The 23,651-nt window shown below is 38.3% G+C and overlaps 1 protein-coding gene across 2 annotated transcripts in view; it reads left to right on the top strand.

Moving 5' to 3' along the window:
* egfl6 (EGF-like-domain, multiple 6) overlaps nt 1-23,651 on the top strand; it is a 44,992-nt gene that overhangs the window by 1,586 nt on the left and 19,755 nt on the right. The window contains exons 2-7 of one of the 2 annotated variants that reach the window (XM_002933812.5): nt 7,479-7,588; nt 8,069-8,161; nt 17,888-18,007; nt 21,337-21,456; nt 22,404-22,538; nt 23,297-23,419. In XM_002933812.5, coding sequence (XP_002933858.3) covers nt 7,479-7,588; nt 8,069-8,161; nt 17,888-18,007; nt 21,337-21,456; nt 22,404-22,538; nt 23,297-23,419 — 701 coding nt within the window. Of the gene's footprint in view, nt 1-7,478; nt 7,589-8,068; nt 8,162-17,887; nt 18,008-19,932; nt 20,846-21,336; nt 21,457-22,403; nt 22,539-23,296; nt 23,420-23,651 lie in introns of those variants that run through there. The other variant, XM_012957625.3, reaches the window with a different exon arrangement.

The raw sequence follows: 23,651 nt of genomic DNA, 5'->3' as shown, positions 1-23,651 counted from the left end.
AATGAGTATACTGATAATTTAAAAATGAACATATATTTTGGACCATTTACATCCCTTACACTATGTTTGCCATATTTAATTTAATCCATAAGAGACTCAACATTAACCTAGGTTTGAACCCCTCTTGTAGGACCACGAATGGCATGAAAAAAGAAGAGGAAGGGAGTATTTCTTGGGTTTCCTGTACTCAACTTTTCCATGGGGCTCCAATATTGGCGCAACATGCCATACCACTGTCTGTGGTGCTGAAGCACACAAGCAGTAATGGTCTTACAGATTTTGCTTAGTGTCACCTAAATGGGTTGCAGTTGTGGAGACACTAAAGCAAATGAAAATAAATAGAACAAGCTTACTTTGCACAGTGTGTTTACAATTGTGGTGAAATGGAGAAATAATTCCAATGTAACAGCCATTACTGTATAATTATCAGTTTATCACAAACTATGAGTAAATTATAGGGCACTTTTCAAAGTGCAATTTGTGGCACAGGTCTCATTTTTGTTACTCATAATTCCCATGCTTTTTCCCATCACAGCATAATTGGAGCCACAAGGGGTAGTTGAGCTTGGTGCAATGCCTTACAACATGCACTAGTGCAATTGTGATGAAAATGTTGAGATATCATCATTTCTGGCGCTTGGCATTAAAATGATGTCTGCATATAATTTGTCAAGCACTAGTGCTCTGTGCCTATTGACACAAACCAGAGAAAAAACTCTATAACTACAGTCACCTTCAAGGTGTGGTATACTGTTATATACAAATGAAACTGCAGTGCAAACATATGTTCCTATGGTTGGTCATAGAGACTGTGAATTCTAGTCACAGGGAACTCTTATTGCTTTATTTAGAGCCACTATTTTATTCCCATTCGCCTACAATAATAGGGAATAGGGCATCATGACCTAATGTATGTGCCAGTGCCTAAAGCCTTCTGAATATCAAATTATATATATATATATATATATATATATATACAAGTCCCAAGCAACAGGCACTCTCGTCTAGTGTAATATAAGATGGCCTGGGTGCAGTATTGAAAATTGGTATAATAGCAAAACAAAAAATATAAATGCTGCACTCACAGGACTTAATGTGGAAAAAATTAGCTTGTTTATTTCAAATGTCAGTCTAACGTTTCGGCTGCTTCCACAGCCTTTCTCAAACTGAATAAGCACACACAGAAACCCACTGTTAAACCCTACATGGCGCCAAAATTGGGCTGATGACGTCACTCAATTAGTATATCAAACAACACAATACAAAACCAAAAGGTGGAAACAAGAATAAAAAATAGAGAGCATATGTACACAAGCTCCAAGTATATACAGATAAGGGTACTGAGAATAAACAAAATAAGGGGGGAAAGGGAGAAAAAAGCGGAGAGAGAAAAAAACAAAAGAAACACCCAATAAAAATGAACTGCAGCTCCCATATTGTGCCATGTGTCAAAGAAGGGCACTCACGTCCCCTCTCATACTTGAATGCTCATTTTTCGACTACTAAGGAAGGTGTAAGCTGCTGCTATACAGAATGAAAATGCTGAACTTCCTTTACCCAGATTTTCTCTAGTTGTTAGGAGGCTGAGTGAAAACCTCCTAGCTCCTCCAAAATGAAGCCGACGCTAGCATGTTTACTATGTTATAATCATATATGACCAGATGGAAGCAGCAGGTTGCTATATCCATTAACTGCTAAAGTTGGATATATGTGGTGTTTTCCAGATGGCCATGGACCAGTTAAAAAGTTCCACTGAAATCACAGTATACTTTGTCTCATTGTAGGTTGGCCACTTACAAAATGCATATTTCAATTTTCAATAACGGACAATAAGATAATAAAATACACACAGAGCACTTCCTAAATTAATCAACATTTAAGAAATAAACCCTGATTATATTATTTCTATTGGTAAATGCAGGTGCATTATAACTGGGGTAGCATTAGCAGCAGAAAATGAAATAGTTCATTTCACCAGATGTCTTCTTCCACATGGTCAGCCAAAAGCTAAGATGTTTTAAGAATTCAGCTGCCCTGGATACAAATAATAATTATATATATGGATTCCACACGTGCCATTTGTTTTATACTGTCAAGAAATGGCACAAATCCTAAAACTCCACTTTGTATGAAAAAAAGTTCATGTAGTAGAATGACTAGTCCATTTGCTTTAGACAAATAATCAAGTGGTTAGAGTTTTTGAATCTAATGCATTGCTTTCCAGATCACACAGTGCTAAATAGATTTAATGGTAAGACACTAATTATAAGTAGATTTACAGCAGATATGATAATGATGTTGGACATCAATATATGGACACAATGGTCTGTGTTTAATACAATAATAAAAAAAAACTCCAGGTATAATTACAGATTTTATTTACAATAGACTACAGACTACAAGGTAAAACACAAGAAAGAATTTTCCCATGTGACTTAATCTAGCCCAAAATACTTAGGAGCTGTACAAGAGCAATATTCTGTGATTGGTGGCAGTAGTGTCCTTCTATTGCAAATTATTCTCTAAAATCAAAAGAGTTTAATCACCTTAATATATCAAAATAAAGAACATAAAAACATATGGGGTGGATGGAAAGCTAATCAAAATCTCTTTATTGTAACAAGTTTTTCAGCCTGAAACCACACAAATTATAATACATTACAATTCATACACCTCATTAAAGCCAATGACACACTTCTACTAGAAATATTGATTTACATTTTTGTTAAATACCATAAAAGCCATACAAGTACAAGCTACTTGATAGCTTAGATGGGTAGGTATTACTAGTAGAGAATAAAACTGCATTTAGTGCTTAATTCAAAGATTAATCAGAATGAATCCTTGACTTAATACAACAATTTAAATTAAATTAGACTTATGGGGCCCGATTCACTAAAGTCCGAAATAAGGAGTGCTATTTATAGCATGCGTTAAAAATCTTATCACTTCTTATTTTTCGCTCGATTCACTAAAAGGACACTTGTCATAATTAAGAAGCGATGTTCTTGGCGTTATTTATCTTGCGACGACATATTTTCAAGCAACGTTCTGCGTAATATGTTGTGTGCTGCGTAATATATTGCTTGAAAATATGTCGTCGCAAGATAAATAACGCCAAGAACATCGCTTCTTAATTATGACAAGTGTCCTTTTAGTGAATCAAGCGAAAAATAAGAAGTGATAAGATTTTTAACGCATGCTATAAATAGCACTCCTTATTTCGGACTTTAGTGAATCGGGCCCATGGTGTTTGACTGTTCCTCTCCAGACAGAAATGTTCAGTAGTATATGGTTGCTGGGGCTTGATTTATATTGTTATTAATGTTATAAATGTTTTAGCTCCTGTCATCTTCTAACCAGTAGTTAGGTTATGTAGGTCTGTAACAACAACAATTATGTTGTTGTTATGATTACATTTCAATTTCTAACTTTGGAGTCGTAGAACAAAAAGGTAGTTAGCTCAACAAAGTACGTCTTGGTCCACCAATATATCCATCCGAGGCTCCCATTTAATTGTGTTATCCTACCTTTTATATTTCTTGATGCATTGGCTTCTGCTGCAACTATAGCTTTAAGACTGGCAAGGCCTCATTTTGATATACCCATTATAAGCTTATTTGATTGGGAAGCTGATCCCAAAATGTCTAAAAAGCTCTGGACAACATCATACTAAAAGTTAATTCCAAGGTAAACTTCCCCTGTGACAAGCATTATGAATTTTCCAGCATTAATTTACACTCGGAAGGTTTAATCAAAAACCTGTGAAAATTATGTTATTTTTGGGCATACAAAACATCTGCATATTGTAAATGTATCACATAAGAAAGACTAGACATCTGCCAGGTGAGGACAGACAAAGCGTATATATCCGCTTCTCTCTGCCCTGTGCTTTTCAGCAAAGCTGAGAGAAGCGGATCTGCTTCCATACTCTCCTCTTTGTGCCTGCCTTAAAGACTATGGCAACTGCCTGAGTGTGGGCACACAGAGCAGAGCAGATAGGAGGTTCACCTGGAAAATGCGAAAGTGAATGCCTGTCCTCGGCCGAAGGGTAATAAAATCTCCCTGTAATAGTAATTAAAAAAATATATTATAAAGTAATACTGACCGATTCTGATAGGAAAGTGTCAGTATTATTAATGTTGAGCTGTGCAATCTTCTTTTTTACCAAACATCCCAAAACTTCAAAAGCTACCTGAAGCACCTGCCATTTTATAGTCTAATTCAGTGAAGAGGACAGACAGACACAGGGCTAGGGTATTGCAATTCTTAGATAGGCAAGAAAAGAGGAAAGAAAAGGTGGAATGTATGCCAAGTTTTAAATTTGATTTAATTATACGTCATTCAATATACATATATACATATAAAACATATAACATGTACAACATAAGTCATGATTGAGAGTAATTGGCAAATGCTTGTTCTTCCAGAACTTTGGAAGGACACCAATGTGAAGTGGTCACAACATAACAAGATGCTTGTTTTTATAGGGTTAAGCTTGTTCTCCTTTTTGCTGGACTGGTGTGCTTGTTGTGGCAGCCCTGGTGGGCTCTGCACACCCATTTCCAACTCTGCATGGAACCATATATATGATACTCCATAGAAGAGACAATTCCCTACTCTGTCTAAAAGCAAACTATAGATACCAAGAAACTATAGATATTCTTACTAAGCTCAAGTCATCAAGAACCTAAAGTTCAGAGCATGCTGCTACCTACTGTTTTGTAATGTTACTGTACACATTCCCGTGTGTGTCCTCCTAAGTAACCTCAAGAACAACCATTGTGGTGCTTATTCGTGGGCTTCAAAGCCTTCACTTGCCAACTTTGCTTAACATCATAAGATGAATAAGCAAAGATTTTCAGTTTTGCCATTTAATAACATGATTGCACTCTTCTGTTTCCTTCTCCCCATCACTCCCACTTATGCACTACTAATGAGAGGCTTCAGTTAAGTGAACTCTGCCTTGACATTGCAGCTATTTTTCTATATGCCTAGCATCAACTCCTTGACTTATTTAAGGAGGTTTTCTGCATTTCCATTTACAAAAAGCCATCGGATCTTTAAATTCAGGTCTAAAATGTACTGCCCATCTGGCATATTTAACGCCATCAAACAATTTCACATGCATTCCTTTTCATGGAGCCAAATTCCATCTGCCAATTAAAAGAAATCTGATACCTGAACTTGGAAGCTGGAAATCATACTCTAATTTCTACAGATTAATAATTCCCTCTCCTCTATTTCTCTCTATATTGTTGATTACATTTTATGTTTTTTCCAGCCTTATCTACTATATTTTGGGGTCTTATTACACATAGTTCTAAGAACTTTCTAGTCTCCTTATATGTTATATTTTATTAGCTTGCATCCAGTGATTGTGACACATATCACATTCCAGTTTTTTATAGAAATGTGGCATTATCACTTTACAATAGAAACACGCTGAATCCATAATTTCTTTATTCTGTAAAATACTGAATTTTCTAAATTTGACTGAATACCTAATCAAATGCAATCCCTAATTTGTATATGAAAATGAAAGAAAACATTTTAAATATGTGTCATCTTTAAACAAAAAGGTGCAGTGTTCAGTTGTTCAAAGCTTTAAAGGACATGTAAACCCCACACACAAAAATTAAATCAGTGAGCAGCCTCTTTCAGAAATCATTCAATACCTGCCACTCTGGTTGTTCAGAGGTTAATAGTAAGGCTGCAGCATCCCCTTAATCACTTAGATTTCCTTCTCTTCCTGTAACCCACTTGGCCCCCTCCCTCTGGAATTTGCTTTGACTTCTGGCATGCTTGTGACTTGTGGACATGCTCAGTTGTTCTAAGCTCAAATACCTAAACACACCCTCCAGTCTAGCAGCCAGTGAAGAGATGGCATTGCTGGTTCCCATAGAAACTCAGCTCTAGCTGTCTGCTTCAATTTTTTCTCCTAACGTTCTCTCCTGAGCTCAGCTCAAACAAAGAAGAACTTTTAGCAGACAGTTCTGCCTGTGGGAGCCTGCATTCTTGATGAAATGTATGCTGAATCAGGGTCTGTGTGTGTGTATGCTGTTTGCAGATTTAAATGTATCTGATTATGTATCAAAGGAAAAATGGCCCCTGATGAAAGCTGCTATTTGCTTTAGGAAAATGTGATGGTGCTGACAAACGGATGGGATATATGCAGTACAAATGATGCCATTTGGGTGGGGGAGACCTGCTCAACTGATATACATTGAAGGCAAATGTAGGCTGTACATGTCCTTTTAAGCCACATGACTTAACCCCCAAATGTAATAAAAAGCCCTGTAGCAATAACCCATGGCCTGCTGATTGGTTGCCATGGGATACTGCACCTGGGCAAACATAGTGCCTTTTATTACATGACCCCTAAAGAGTGCACACATTTGGCTACAACAGTCTTACCTTCCTGGCGGCCCATCTAAGCATGCCACAATCACATCAGGTTAGGGGGCTGCAAAAACCTGGTTATATTGCTTACAGGGGAAAGCACCTAGGTCTTTTTACCCTTCCCCTCCTTATGGAGTCCCAAATGGGTATGCAAGCTGCTTCACTACAGATCATTTTGGCCAAAATGTGTCCAAAAAGATATAGCTTTTGGAAACCCTATTTTATAAATTTATTTATACAGCCCATAAAGTGGTTGCATTCAAATTGCATTTGCTGTGCTATCAAATTCCAGCCAATGTACAAAGTATTACTTCACATTTGATGGGAACCAGCGAAACATAAGAACACACCACAAGGCTGCACAAAGTATGTGTTACAAAAGTCATTATAGTATATGCCAGCTTACAGTTCCAGCTAAATTGGATAGGCTTAGTCACATGTGCACCTTTAGATATTGCAAGGACATCTGGTTAAGGAGTCAGGAACGTAAATTTAAGAAACAGCTGGTAGACCCCTAGGGTGATGTGGGTAAGAAATGCAGCTATTCTACACATATAACTAAAGGCTGTAAAACTTGACAGGCTTTTTTGTGGTATGTTTGTTTAAAAAATGACTAGCATTTATTAATTTACAGTTTATTTACAGATTTTGCTCACATTTTCATTGGTTTCATCATAACAAAAAAATCAACTGCACATCTGGACTTGTTCTCTGAATAGAAAACATCATCAGCTCTCAACCTTTTATAATATATCAATATCTGTTATTTGTAGAACTGGGAACCATTGGCAGTACAGCTGTCCCAGAACTTTAGCTCTCAGCATGGCCCTTTCAGCTGGAATATAAAATATGCTTGTGTAAATAACTAAAATGCCCTGTAGCAAGGTGCAAATATCATAATCATGGCTCTTGGCCAGCCAACAATACAGTGTGCATAAGTTTTTACAATATTTTTTTTACATATAGTTATTATGAGATACAACTGTAATACATGTTTGGCAACAAAATAATGGTGTAGGAATATTCCCATAGTATATATATAAAAATAAACATCTCATATTTTGTTACGTCCCTAGAAGTCACCGGCAGCACATATCATCTCCAAGCACAACTGGACTATGTCGATATGGTGTCAAAACCGAATGCTGCTATGGCTGGAAGAGAAACCGAAAAGGACAATGCGAAGGTGATTCATGACTTTTACAATGCTTTTATATAGATTAATTACTGAAATATTTTTCCAAATTCCAATTAATATTGAATTCACAGATGCACCATTGATGGCCCTTTTTAAAACAAAGCACTTTTATTTTAATATGCAAATAAATGTCAGTGTATTGTATTGTAGCATAAGGTTGGGTGGAGAAAAAAATCTGTTCTGTGGCCTACAGAGGCAGTTTGGACAAAGGAATTAAATGTACTGCTGCAGTGTATTTGATTGTATGCCTATGAGAAGAGCAGTAAATAAATCCTGGGGTAACATGGTGAGAATTGGACAGCTTTTAAACTCTTTAAAGGGGACCTTTCGTGTGATATAAGAAGTAAATCATCAGATGGGGTCACAGAAAATAGGCCTCCATAGTAAACAGACTGAACCCCACGGCATAGTGTCATGTTGCCGTGTTTTCTGCCTTTATGAATTTATTTGTATTTTCTCATTTCTCAGCTGTATGTGAGCAAGGCTGCAAGCATGGAGAATGCGTGGGACCTAACAAATGCAAATGCACTCCTGGATTTACTGGAAAGAACTGCAATCAAGGTATGCAGTATAATATTAGGCCTTTGTACAGTATGTATTACCAAATTAGGGCTCATTTACTAACACAGGTACTAATAATACCATTGCAATCAATCAGTAATTACAAAGTAATTGGGACAATGTAAACTATTTTAAAGGCTCACAGGAACTCCAGGAAGATTACACAAACTCATAAATATATAGTAAAACTGCACACATACAGTAGTAGGGCCAGGGTTGTATTTCTATTCATATTGTATCTAGGGGGCAGCTTTCTAGGGGGCAGCTTTAGGGGGAAGCCTTTCAGGTGCTGTGGGGAATGGGTTCCTTCTTGTCAGGATGGCACTGGACCTAAATACAGCTATAAGACCCAGTAGTAAGAAGCCTAATTATCCTGTTTGTAATGCCTATAACAGCAGAATTGAATTCACTTTTGGACTGGACTGGCAAATTTACCATTTATTTCTTCATATTGAGAAAATCTTTTTTCTGTTTCCCTTTATTGAAATGCTCATGTTTTAAAATGTTGTTGAAAAAGACCCAAGGGAATACAAGGAGAAAAATATTAAAACTGTATTTGTACAATTACCCTTTTGTTTGGACTGCAGATTAGAGATGTAGAACTACAACTCCATGGTATGGATACATACAAAGTTTCTTAGTATAGGCAGTGCTGTCCAACTTCTGTTGTACTGAGGGCCGGAATTTTTCCGACCTACGTGGTGGAGGGCCGATAATGGAAGCCAGTTTTGACCACTCCCCTTTTTGAAACCGCACCCACTTGAAACCACACCCATGTTATCACATGACCATACCCATATTAATGGTTGTAGTACAGCAAAAACCTGCCATACTCTGCCTGCCCTACCCTGCCTGTGTGCCATACTCTGCCTGCCCTACCCTGCCTGTGTGCCATACTCTGCCTTTCCTACCCTGCCTGTGTGTGCCATACTCTGCCTTCCCTACCCTGCCTGTGTGTGCCATACTCTGCTTGCCCTATGCTGCCTGTGTGTATGGCACACACAGGCAGCCTACAGTGACACAATGCTGGCACTGCTCCTACAGTCTGCACAATAACTATATATTAAACTTTTTAATTGCAGTACCACCTCAGTATATGTTCTTTTTGTAGTATGCAGGGATTATTTGTGGGTTTTGTACTGCTCCTGAGGTGTGAACAGGGGAACAATATGGGTGATTGCAGCCTGAGCCTGAGGTGTGAACACTGCAGGGGGTGAACAATGCAGAAACTAAAAGGTGTGAACAACACAGGGGATTACATATTTAAACAATACAGGGGGATTACAGCCTGAATCTGAGGTGAGAACCATGCAGGGGGGGCAGTTAATCACAGTACTGATACCATTTAAAGCTTACACAAGAGTAAGCCATCAAAGCAGCCAGACAGGTGGGGGGCCACACAGAGGGGGGCCCGCGGGCCGCCAGTTGGACAGCACTGGTATAGGGAATGGAGAGGATATCTAACCTTTCACATGCATACAACCATGATAACCTAATTGCCAAGAGGGATGCTTTTCTTCCACATTGCTTTGCCATGTCTTTGATACATATTGTGTCTTTAAAGCCCAGCACCTTAATTTTGCTATTAGAGTGATATTGGCTCAGAGCAAAAGCTCTCTATTTAGTATAAGTATAATAAGCTTTCCATCAGAGCAGGAACACCTTTTTTTCTAAAATCTTCATTAAGTTAGTTGGAATGTGCTCACCCTTCCACCCTTCATGCTTGTTGTCTGAGAAGGTTAAAAGAGGTTACAAGTGCAAATGACCTTACACTCACACACACATAACACACACAGCTGTTATTATGTGAGTGTAGATATATATATTCAATGCAAACATATGGTTGGATATTTCATATTTTGTGATCTTATTTTACACCATATGGCAAAAATGTTTGGAAAATGTTTTTAGCTGTTTGTCATTTTAGCTCAACTTGCTAAAAGTAAATGTGTTCCCAATAATAAATGGAAAATTTTAAATATTTCATATTCAATGTAATCGAAAGCATAGAAAACGTCTTCCTCATAACCTGTACAAAGAGACATTAGGGCTTATTTTAGTCTGCATGTGCTGTGAGGAAAGTGCAATTTTGAGTATAATTCCATGTGTTTTTCCCACAATGTAAGGATCATTGCTGCCTCTATCAAGCATTGCGACTGATGCCATTGAGCTGTGTCTGGAGCAACTGCTTCCGGTTTGGCAAAATTAATGCAACTGTGTGCATTTCACTGAAAATTGGACACAATTGTTTAGAAGTCTGTCATGCATGGAAGTGGCATCTGCAACTGATTCTTTAGGTGCAAGTGAGCTGCATCTGTTCATACAGGGCACATAGGAAACCCTGGAACTACTGTCTGGTTAGGATGTGGTGGTAGATCCAGTGTACCCATATGTCACTATACACAGCAGTGCCCAACCCATAACGAAAGGCAGCAAGGGTAAAGTGGCACAGAGAGCAATAATATGGATGCATGAGAGTGTCATTACATTTAATGAAAATGGTGTTATGCGCAATTCACTGCAGGGAAAGGTAAAAGTTGTTCACTGTTCTTGTGGACATAATTACTGTATATGCCTTACTATGAACATAAGAAAGCATAGGCAAAGAGAAAACACTGAAAATATCACTCAGTATTTCAGTAGTCAAGAAGACTTTCTTCTTCAAAAGTGGTAGTTAGGTATACACCTAATCACTAAGCACTTGGATGTTTATTTCTGGTCTGGTGAACTGTCTCTTTGATAATATATGCATAGCAATATAAATGCCTTTGTTTCCTGGAGACATTGTGTTTATCTACTTAACAATATACACATACAGTACATCACTCACTTCCTATGTATTTAAAAATGTGCCAGAGGAATACTTGTACAATGGAACAGGTTGGATTGCCTTTATAACAAAGTCCAGAATGACAACTAAGATAAAGTAACATCAATACAATATGGTACATAGGGAAGGCTGAGTGAGTATAAATTGAATGCAATTGTTGAACAGGTACAGTGCATTAATAAATGAATCCTAATATTTGTGGTTAATAAGAAACATTTCTAAGGAACCCATGACAGGATACCAAACAATAACTTTGTTTTCATTTATCTTTAAAAGTACCAAATACAGCTGCACTCTTCTGAATATATATAATATGATTTAATATTATATATTTATGTACATAATCTGTGTACAAAATTTGTGTACCCTGCTGTTTGCTAATTTCACAAATATACTTTTAAACTCTATGAGCTAAAGTTTTCAGTGTGTTTTCAGTTCAAATAAGTGTCAGAATCTGGTGCAATAACCAATTTAGTTTTTTGCTTCAGAAACCCTACTATAGTTTATATAAATAAGCTGCTGTGTAGCCATGGGGGCAGCCATTCAAGCTGGAAAAAAGAGGAAAAGGCACAAGTTACATAGAAAATAACAGATGAGTTGCATAGGTTCCCATTGTATTCTAAGCAAGTTAGTGTACTTCTGTATTCATTCATTCATTACATATTTGTAATGGTTTGAGTTATTTGTATATATAACTGCTCTATATCTGCTATTAAAACAGTATCCAACTGTACTTTCCTGTTCTCTGCCCTGGTGGCTCTGCCATTTAAAACAATGTAACACAAGGCAGTAGAGTGACAGACCTGCCTTGCTGGAGGAGACTGACCTTTGCAACATTGTTCAAAAAGTAACAACCAGGAGTTCAGCAAATGCTGCTTTCAACAGCAGTTACATTTACAAATAACTTTTAAAGCACTAATAATTTTTAAGAAATTCATATTGTAAAGTTGCTTAGAATTATGTTTTCTTTTATTAGGCAAAAATAATTTTGGGGGTTGACATGTCCTTTATATAAAACTGGCAGCAATATCCTCATCTTTATGGCAAATGGGACTCTCTGAAATCTATGGTAAAGAAAGCAGTGATCTCTGCAGCAAATAGGATGTTATCATATTTAATAATGGCACCAATAAAATGGCCTTGCTGCATGGGTGATTAGAACTGACTTCACACAGCCGCAAAAATATAACCATGCAATGTGTGTAGTTTACAGGTGCCCAGTTTAAGGATGATGGTATAGCCAGCTGAAAATGGGACAAAATCACCCCACCATATCTAATGAATTGAGAGGAAACATGTGACAGTGCCAGGACTGGCACTTTATAGCTGTAACATGCTTTCTGAATTCAAGGAGCAATTCTGCATTTTTTTAGCTGTCAAACACCTGCCATCTGACAGACGCACCGAGTGTCTTCTATGGCCACCTTAACAAACATGATGAGACATGTCTTCTGATATGCCCACCTTGGGTGGTCGATATCGGCTAATTCAATCAAATTATATGGGCTGTCAGACTATGAGCACATTTGCAAAGGGTGCAAATGCAGATTGTCCCAGTTCACCAGGAGAAATTTCACAGCCCTCCATTCAAAAAGTTCACACTATTTTCACCTTTTGATAAATATGCCCTTAAAATGTTATACAAGTGAATAGAGAGTTGGAGTGTTCCTAAACAGTACAAATAAAAATTAGTTACAAAAAATGGACAAATACAGTCCCTCTCTAGAATTCAATATAAGCAGAAATGGGTATCTCTCACCTATATGGTTAGATTATTTACACTCACTTCCTGCTTTAGCAGGGCTATGGCAGACTTGACATTTTGTCACAGTGCAATCTTCTCCAGTGCAAGCAACAAAGTGTCTGAAGTTACATTTCTACCAGGATTAATGTTAACCACTGGTGGTAAAACATATGCATCCCATACTCCCATCTTCCATTAGCCTATGGGTACACTCTCTGGATCATCTCTTACCTCAATATAGCACTTATCTACCATCAGGCACTAAGCGCTATCAAGGGTCTGCATTGCCAACTAATGCTCTATATAAGCTATTCCACTTGCCCTGAGGCCTACTCATAGTGGCCACCTGCCAGTTTACCTTTCATCCCTATTTATGTCATTGACACTACTGTTTCTCCCAGCATCTTGAAGTACTTGAGCTCTCCAATAGTGTCTGTAACTGCTATCTTTGTATGCTCTAGTGCATAGTGTGCTATAGTGCAGTAATTTAAAATATAACCACCACCTTCTTTCCTGATGAGATCCTCATTATGTAAGAAATATTCTTTCTTTTTGAGAATATGTTTGACAGACCTGATATAAAAAATGTAATTAATGGCATATTGGGGGGAAAATGAGTGAACGTATGTTCCCATGCCTCTCATACTGTACTTGTGCCACTGTTCAGTCTAACCATATTAATATTGTTTTATTCTTGGTAAAGCCAAAATGTTCAATCATGTAAACTTTGTAACATACAGTTTATGTTCAGTATTATCTATGTGCTGATGTTGCTTAGCTTTTGTATAGTTCATTACAGTGTGTTCTAAATGCCTTCAGGTATTTAATAGTTAACATTTCTTGTCAGTGTGATCTTTGTGCTTCTGTTGTAATGCAAAGGAATGTTAAACTGGGGCTTCTAAATGACTGATAATCCATCACAAAAAAGCTTTGGGAAAAGAGTACATGTTTAAACACAGTGCAGGAAACACACACAGGCTAAATCAAATGCTATTTTTTCTTGAAAATTTGCTTCTAACACTTTATTTTTAAAAAATGATTAATGGTTCATGTTGATGAGGGTAAAATACAGCACTTAACAGGTCTTTTTTCAAAAACAAAAAATATTTGTTAACTGTATTCTACATATCAAAATATCTATATATGACCTTAAGAGACTTCAGGTGCCAAAAGGGTTCTATTTCAAATGTAGTTTTACAGTTATAATGGATACTAGATGCAAGTCCTAAGTATATAGTACTGGTGGATATAGTACTCGCGGGCGAAAAAAAACACACAACAAATGAGTTTCACAATTTTTTTGCTGTTTCGCAAATTTTCTTGCCGTTTTGCAAACTTTATGGTGAAGCCAAACGGGACAGATTAGCTTATCGCTACCCATTGTGTTAGCTTTGAGAATCGTGGGATACAGGTATATGCAAAGGGATATTAGGCAAGTAAGGAAGTCTAGAAAGGTTAAGCCTGTTGTCACACACGGTTGAAAAGTCCCTGGCAATAGAGATAGTGTTTTTCAATGCCAAGTTTATTAAGTTCAGGCCATTTATTTGCTTTTACATGGCATGAATTTCCCTCTTTAACAGCTGTGGGTATCTGGGAGGTGACATGTTATATGTAGTTAGAATGTAACCACCATGATGAAGGAGAAGGTGGCTGGTGGCCCGGTATGAATGCCATGCAATTTTAACCATTGCCAAGGACCTAGGACTTAATCTAATATAATTGTTAATAATTATGCTATTTTTTATGTTATTGTTATGTATATAAATTATACCTGTTATTTAATAGCTTATAGTTATGTATTGTATTTATATTTTTAATGTCAGTTAATCAAACTGTGACCATAATCTTTTTTAATGCAATCCAGGTGTGTAAGTGGCCAGTGATTCCTAGGCCATTAGTGAAATGGGGAAGGAAGGTCCTTGCCTAATTCTGCTAGAGATGCAGTATTTTTATAATTGTGGCTTGTCAGATGCACACATCTACTCCATATGACTTTCCTTTTTATAAGGAGTAGCCTTGTAAGTGTCTTTTGATTACTATGATTACATAGGCCTACAACTGTGAAATAAATTGATCCCCACGACAGTCACAATTTTTTTTCTTGTTTACAAGACAGATTCCATAGTAAGTTTATAAGAGAATAAGCTAGTAAAGTTTTAGTATGAGTGGCTTGGAGGCTCCAATAAGAAGGTAAGTGTAAGCGATTGACCTCTAAACTGTCATTGAGATAAGCAATAACAAGACTACAGAAAATGAGAATGAAGTCCTACAGTTGTTCAAGCTACATCACCACTTTGTGTCTTATCATTAATGGATATCTGAATCTCTGTGCCAGTAACAAGGTATTCATTATCACCCATTACCACTATTAAATGGTGGCTTAGTGGGTAGCACTTCTCTCTTGCAGTGAAGGGGTTCTGAGTTGGATTCCAGCTTGGGCACTGCAAGGAGTTTGTATATTCTCCCTGTGTCTCTGTGGGTTTCCTGTGGTACATCAGTCCCCTCCTATACTTCAAAAATATACAGGCAGGTTAATTGGTTCCTGTTAATACTGACCATAGTGTGAGATAAAGGGACTTTAGACTTCTAGCTCCACAGGGGCAGGAAAATAATGTATAATCTCTATAAAGCACTGTGTTGCTGCTATAGCCTTGTGAAATAATGTAACCTGAACATAAGTCTAATGTACGTGAGTGGAAAAATGAATCTGCCAAAAATGTCGACTAAAATACTAGCAGTAAATTACTTTCACATCTTCTGCTCCTAATGGAGACACTCAGAATTCTGTGAAATAAAAATGAAGATGATATTGCCTGCACAAGCTCCCTGGCATAAAACCTTTGGGGCTGGTTAGAACTGGGGATATTTATTTAAAATAAAGTAAACCAGCCAAATTGAATTAAAAATATAGTTTAGTTGACCAATAGGAGGATAAACAGCTAACCTTATTGGCTTGAAAATGTATTGATTATGCATGCTGTATTTAGTGATGGCTGGGTCAATAAATGATGGGACTGGTTCTTTAATGAAAATTTTACAATGGGTTGCTTTCCCCTCCCATGCATGCTTAATAGTGCTGTGCAATGAGCTGCCATTGAATTGTCATTATGTCAATCTGTTCCTTGCAATATTGGATGCAATTCATTTGTAACTCTTGTTTGGCTTAATAGGGGTATTATTACCAGGCTAGTGGGACATTAGAGCATGTGTTACATGCAACCCCCTTTCCCAGGATGGGCCTCCGCTATATGGGAGCTATGTCAGGGGCTAGATGGTGTTGTTGAACTGCAACTCACACTGGTGTTGTGCGATAGATTGAAGTAATAGGACGCCAGGAGCTCTTGCAGAATAGCGGGATAGTACTTTATTGTCCAAGACAATGGTATGCAGGGTTATCAATACTCATGCAATAGATGCAGAACAGTATGCAGTTATACAATTGATGTAAAATGGATCAATAGCAGAAATATGATGCTCCCCTGGATATCCCTTCTCATCAAGAGGTTGGGCAGGTAGAACACCAACAGTGTGATAGGTAGGAAAGCTCACCGGCATAGTCCCATGCTCTTTTGGAGGTTAGGGCAAGGCATATTTGCTAACCTATTTCCCTAGCACTTCTGTGTCCCTAACCTAAGGCCAGTAATGCCTGTTAGGAAGACTACTTCTTTGCTATTATCCTTGATGGAGCAAATGGCTGCTCTTTCTATATAATTCTGTCTGAACTCACACCTCCTAGAGGGTGCTATTACATATATTGCTATGCTGTCTTTTCCTCCTTCACAGGGCCCTGTCCCCGACTTTAATTTGGATGGAAGTGGCTACTGGGCCTGATCTGTACCCAGACAGATAAGAATAGGTAGGGAAGTAAAGCCATAGGGAGCTTAACCCTATGGGTCCCTACACATTCATCATTCATTTGCTGCAGTTAAGTTGTCCAGTGTGATGTGATTTTAGTATTATAGTGCAATGTAAAGAGTGCAGCACTTTGGTTGTTAAAATGCAAGTATTTTTAGATTACGGTTGGTTAGAGCTGTTGATCAAGAGTATGGAGGGCTGCAAATCATGAAATCTGTTTTATAATATCATATATCAACAGTAACCCCATTTATAACATTGCTACATATATAACACCATAACAAGGATCTCATTAAATCACACTTCACAAGCTACAATATGTTTATTTAATAGAATATTAATAATACAAAGATAATATAAACGACGGGTAGAGAACAAGGTTACAATGAGCAGATGCTTGAAGTGGAGTTAGCTGTTTATATATGTGCCTTACAATTGCTTTGATTCTGGATTCATGGAACACCAAATGCATCTAATAACACTCACTTTATATAAACTGTCACGCTTTCTATTAATAAACCACTGTGAGTCATACAGTAATACAGAAGCACTAGAACTATTTTGCTGTCCTTCAGCAGTCCTCCATTCATATCCTACTAATGCTTAGTGGCAACTAAATTATGTTCAACCCTTGGCATTGTGTTCCTGTATATCTTGCATTATACATAATAAATACTAGGGTTGCAGGATTCGACCTTTTTCAATAGGACTCGGATTCAGCCAAATCCAATTGCCTGGCTGAACCGTATCCGAATCGTTAAAATCATGTGACTTTTTGCCACACAAACACAGAAGCTGTGTGCGCGGTTTCCTTACACACTTCCTTTGTCTCATTTGCATATGCAAATTAGAATTCACACAGGGGTCGAACTAATCCCAAAATAGTGGATTCAGTGCAAGCCCTAATAAATACAAATGAGATTTTTTTAAGTCCTAATAAGTGCTGAATCTGTATTTGCTTCTTGTCAGCATTCAGGCAATTGACCATTAGTATCAATGTGTAGTGTTGTCCTTCCCTTTTTTTTAAATTTTTTTTCATATATGGCTGGTTTTGACTTATGAGACAATGTTGCAGGTGTAGTTGATTAAAAGACCTGGAGGCTATTTATATGTATATTGTTTTTCTGCAAATGTCACAACTGAGAAGTGTTTTTTTCTATTATTTGAAGCATTTTTTTGTGATGATAGATAGATGATAGATTAGCCTTTATAAGCCACATGAACTAAAGCTGAACTCTTGGCAAACTAACCACATAAAACTCTGTAAGTACGTACTTTTGACAAAATGTTTTTGCAGATCTGAATGAATGTGGTCTGAAACCCCGGCCATGTGAACACAGATGTATGAACACTCATGGCAGCTACAAGTGCTACTGCCTTAATGGTTACATGCTCATGCCAGATGGATCTTGTTCAAGTAAGTATTACACATTTCTTATTGACAAACAAATGTGTTTCTGTTTCTTTGCAGCACACCCTACAGTTTGTATACAGCTTCTGCATATTAAAGGGGGACTATCACAAAAATGAACATTCTAAGCTTCATCTCATGGAATACGAAACTTTGTAGGCAAAGGGAGTATATTCTAATGCAGTGCTGTCCAACTTCTGTGGTACCGAGGGCCGGAATTTTTCCGACCTACGTGGTGGAGGGCCAATAATGGAAGCCAGTTTTGACCACTCCCCTTTTTTAAACCGCACCCACTTGAAACCACACCCATGTTATCACATGACCATACCCATATTAATGGTTGTAGTACAGCAAAAACCTGCCATACTCTGCCTGCCCTACCCTGCCTGTGTGTGCCATACTCTGCCTTCCCTACCCTGCCTGTGTGTGCCATACTCTGCCTGCCCTACCCTACCTGTGTGTGCCATGCTCTGCCTTCCCTACCTTGCCTGTGTGTGCCATACTCTGCCTGCCCTACCCTGCCTGTGTGTGCCATACTCTGCCTTCCCTACCCTGCCTGTGTGTGCCATACTCTGCCTGCCCTACCCTGCCTGTGTGTGCCATACTCTGCCTGCCCTACCCTGCCTGTGTGTGCCATACTCTGCCTTCCCTACCCTGCCTGTGTGTGCCATACTCTGCCTTCCCTACCCTGCCTGTGTGTGCCATACTCTGCCTGCCCTACCCTGCCTGTGTGTGCCATACTCTGCCTTCCCTACCCTGCCCGTGTGTGCCATACTCTGCCTTCCCTACCCTGCCTGTGTGTGCCATACTCTGCCTTCCCTACCCTGCCTGCGTGTGCCATACTTTGACTATGTGTGCCATTCTTGGCTGGTTTGTGCCATACTTGGTCTGTGTGTGCCATACTGTGCTTGCCCTACCCTGCCTGTGTGTGCCATACTCTGCCTGCCCTACCCTGCCTGTGTGTGCCATACTCTGCCTGCCCTACCCTGCCTGTGTGTGCCATGCTCTGCCTTCCCTACCTTGCCTGTGTGTGCCATACTCTGCCTGCCCTACCCTGCCTGTGTGTGCCATACTCTGCCTTCCCTACCCTGCCTGTGTGTGCCATACTCTGCCTGCCCTACCCTGCCTGTGTGTGCCATACTCTGCCTTCCCTACCCTGCCCGTGTGTGCCATACTCTGCCTTCCCTACCCTGCCCGTGTGTGCCATACTCTGCCTTCCCTACCCTGCCTGCGTGTGTCATACTTTGACTATGTGTGCCATTCTTGCCTGGTTTGTGCCATACTTGGCCTGTGTGTGCCATACTCTGCTTGCCCTACCCTGCCTGTGTGTGCCATACTCTGCCTGCCCTACCCTGCCTGTGTGTGCCATACTCTGCCTTCCCTACCCTGCCTGCGTGTGCCATACTTTGACTATGTGTGCCATTCTTGCCTGGTTTGTGCCCTACCCTGCCTGTGTGTGCCATACTCTGCCTGCCCTAACCTGCCTGTGTGTGCCATACTCTGCCTGCCCTATGCTGTATGGCACACACAGGCAGCATACAGTGACACAATGCTGGCACTGCTCCTACAGTCTGCACAATAACTATATATTAAAAAACTTTTTAATTGCAGTACCACCACAGTATATGTTCTTTTTGTAGTGTGCAGGGATTATTTGTGGGTTTCTACTGCTCCTGAGGTGTGAACAGGGGAACAATGGGGGTGATCACAGCCTGAGCCTGAGGTGTGAACACTGCAGGGGTTGAACAATGCAGAAACTAAAAGGTGTGAACAACACAGGGGATTACATTTTAAAACAATACAGGGGGATTACAGCCTGAATCTGAGGTGTGCAGTGCAGGGGGCCAGTTAATCACAGTAGTGATACTATTTAAAACTTACACAACAGTAAGCCATCAAAGCAGCCAGACAGGTGGGGGGCCACACAGAGGGGGGTCGCGGGCCGCCAGTTGGACAGCACTGTTCTAATGTATTTCACCTAACCGTCAATTAAATTTGTGTCTCCCTTGATATTGCTTATTATGGTGAATAACTAAAGTGCTGCAACAGATGGAAACTTTCTAATCATTGGTCACATTGCTGGCTTGTAATACTGAGCTAACAGTACCTAAACAGTACCTAATCTAAAAGCTGTTTTTTAGTCCAGGCACAAATAAATTAAAAGAAGTGCTGAAAGGTCCCTTGGGTGTCCTAGAAGAACTGTACAGGATAATCTACCAAAAGAAACACACTTTACCTTTCCTGAACTAGACTTGCACATAGCAATGAGATTTAGTAAGTGGTAGCTTGCGGTAACTGGGCTATTTTCCTCAGGCAGCCTAAGGGGCCAGATGAGCTCTGTTCACTAAAATACACTTTTAGTCACCTTAAACTGTTTAAAGGTCGCACACAATAGCATGCAGAATATGACATATTACATATACGTAAAAAGGCCCAGACATGGGGACTATTTGAAACAGGCAAAAAGAACAAAATTAGGCCTATCTAAAAAGATATATTTCTAAAGTAATAGTTTTCTCTCCCCAATGCAGACTGGGTCATTGTGTGACTAAAATTTGATTGCTGTGAATGGCCTGAATGGCATTTTCCACATCTGTCTGCTATATTGTTTGATAGCCTGAACAGATTAGGTTTGATAATTAACATCTGCTTTTGTAAGTCCATTTTCCAGTGTATTACAGGTTTCTAGTTATCGTGATTTCCATTTTCTCTGCTGGTGTACTTTTATATAGCCAATTATGTTCATTTTATGGGAATTTCGAGAAAAATGTTACAGATGTCAACATGAAAGCATTATACCATGTAATGGGAAAACTGGCACATATTATAACAGGCAACATTTCCGTGAGTAAAATGATAACCTTCCCATTACAAGAAGGCATGCATTTCAACTATTCTTTAAAATTGTTTCAGTAGTTAGTATCTCATTTATCAATTTCTTTCTGCTGTTGTCTTTAATTGTAACACAGAGATCAAGATCTGGGTTACATTATATAATTTTGTCAATTTTGTTTTGTCAGTTGCTTTTATCTAATACAGGTGTGGGATCCATTATCTGAAAACCAATTATCCAAAAAGTTCTGATTTATAAAAAGGACATTTCCAATAGACTCCATTTATTATTTTCCAAATAATTCAAAATATTTCAGAAATAATTCAAAATTTGAAAAATGATTTCCTTTTTTTCTATAATAATAAAACAGTACCTTGTACTTCATCCTAACTGAGATATAATTAATCCTTATTAGAGGCAAAACAATTATATTGTGTTTATTTAATGTTATTTCTTAGTAGGCTTAAAATGCTCAAATAATGCAATAAATTTTGTTTTTCAGACTCAAGAACCTGTGCCATGGCAAATTGCCAGTACGGCTGCGAACAAGTCAAAGGGGATATACGGTGCTTGTGCCCCTCAAGTGGACTGCAGCTGGGACCAGATGGAAGAACTTGCATAGGTTTGTGCAGCATGCATTTTTGCTTCTTCTTCATTGCAGTAGAAGTAGTGTTGGTAGTTCTGCAGAAAAAGTTAATATAGCCAATAAGCAGAACCCAGAAGCAGTCCATGGATAGTCACAGATAGTCACAACAGAAAGAAAAGAAAAAAATAACCCTCTTTTGTATGGTTACCAAGTATCATAGATAAACCTTCAGTTAGATAAACCTCTATTTACCAAAATTAATGATAGGCTTTCATCCACAAATAACATGATAACTCGGTGCTATAGAATCCAAGCTTATTATGAAATTGTCTGTGCATGGTTTTTTAGATATGAATCAGATATTTTCATGGGATCAAAAATTCAGGAGGTAATTGTAAATTCATTAACTATATAAAATGACACATTTATGTGCATATGTGTGATGTTAATTTTAAACAGTTCAGATGCAAATTAATAGACACAACATGGGTCAAGAAATACTATAAACAAGGTAGAATCCTAGAGCAAACCAAAAGTCAGTCCAAGAGCAGGTTGGCAATCAAAATAAGTGGAAGACACATCACAAGATCAAGGACTGCTAGCATTTACTTTAATAATGTTTCTAGGGCACCATTTCAATAAAATTTTAATCAATACCAGTGATTTAAAAAAAATATGACAATCTGCATCCTGTTAAGTAAGGCAGTCAAGTGATTGGCAGCTATGGCATTTGCTGTTAAACCCAATCTTCTGTATTTTCACAGCAATAATTTTCTGTCCTGGGAACTTACAGCTACCAACCAAGTGGTCAGATTTGCATACACACTCATTAAATTACATGACCCCATATTATTGCATGAATTTATTAGCTGGTAATTCTCTCTCATGTCTGTCCCTCATTGTTTGGAAAAAAAATATGTGTATTAAACCAGTTCAAGTGCAAAAAAAACATCCAATTCAAATGCAAAAATATTTTTTCACAGATATCGATGAATGTGCTGTTGGCAAAGCTTCTTGTCCTATCAACCGCAGATGTGTAAATACGTTTGGAAGTTACTACTGCAAGTGCCAGAATGGTTTTGAATTAAAGTATGTGAATGGCAGATATGACTGTATTGGTAAGATAACATTTATACCCTAATCCATGTCCACACTTTAGCCAGGTGTTGAATACAGTTTCATGGGTCTCGTGCCTCTGAGCCCCTTATTTTTTTGAATTAAGGGTAGGGGCTAAATATGCAGAATGTAACCCCCCTTGAAACATTATTTCCTCTATTTGCAAACATTGTGGCCAATCTTAAAAGAAATAGCAAGCTCTTACTAATAATAATAATTAAATCAGCACTAAAAGTCTAGTATATCTGAAGAGTTACACAACTAAATTAACAAAATATAAGCTATGGACACAATATTTACTGGAAAATAAAATAGCAATACAGTGTGACAGACTGTAGTGGAGATAATAGGGGTCATTAACATCCACAAGTTCTTTGCAAAGAGCAATTACCATGTTTTTCCCCCCAATGCAGTGTTTTTTCCAAAAATTCAAGCATCATTGCAGTTTCAAAGGGGTTTGCTTTTGACACAGATGCACTGTGTCGTATGCAATTGCAGTTCAAGAACAGGAAGGCATAAAGGACTGAATGGTGTAGAGCACATCTATATGGAAGTGCAAAGAGTGCATTTTAATGGAAGAACATTTAATAAATGGGGTTTAATGCGAAACTGCATTTGCAGTTCTAAATGACCCCTGGTATATTCGCAGCTCATTTCTTGCACTGTATTTTTCTGGTGCAAACCATTTAAATAAAGCAACCATTCTTCTGTTATGTACAAATGAAAATCCATAAATGCATTGGGCTTTTTTGTTTTCCAGATATAAATGAATGTCTGCTGAATACTCATAAGTGCAGTATTAATGCTGACTGTCTCAATACTCAGGGATCATTTAAATGTAGATGCAAACAAGGATACAAAGGCAGTGGACATGAATGCTCTGGTAAGTTTCAATCCAGCTATTTATTTCAGTATATATTTATTTTCTTATTTACTTTTTGTTATATACTTGTTTAATTATGTAATTTTGTGCCCATTTATGGCCAGCTTAATTCCATAAGTGCTTTTGCATTTATGTAGGCTAGTCTACTATTCTGTTTGGCTCAGGGCAGTGTAAGCATGAGGTGATGGCTACTAGGGGATCAGTCTCTCTGGTACACCCATAGATACATAGC

This window comes from Xenopus tropicalis, chromosome 2 (genome assembly GCF_000004195.4).
Source record: "Xenopus tropicalis strain Nigerian chromosome 2, UCB_Xtro_10.0, whole genome shotgun sequence".
Classification (NCBI taxonomy): domain Eukaryota; kingdom Metazoa; phylum Chordata; class Amphibia; order Anura; family Pipidae; genus Xenopus; species Xenopus tropicalis.
The sequence above is the reverse complement of the archived record's forward strand: the minus strand, read 5'-3'. Positions and strand labels throughout refer to the sequence as shown.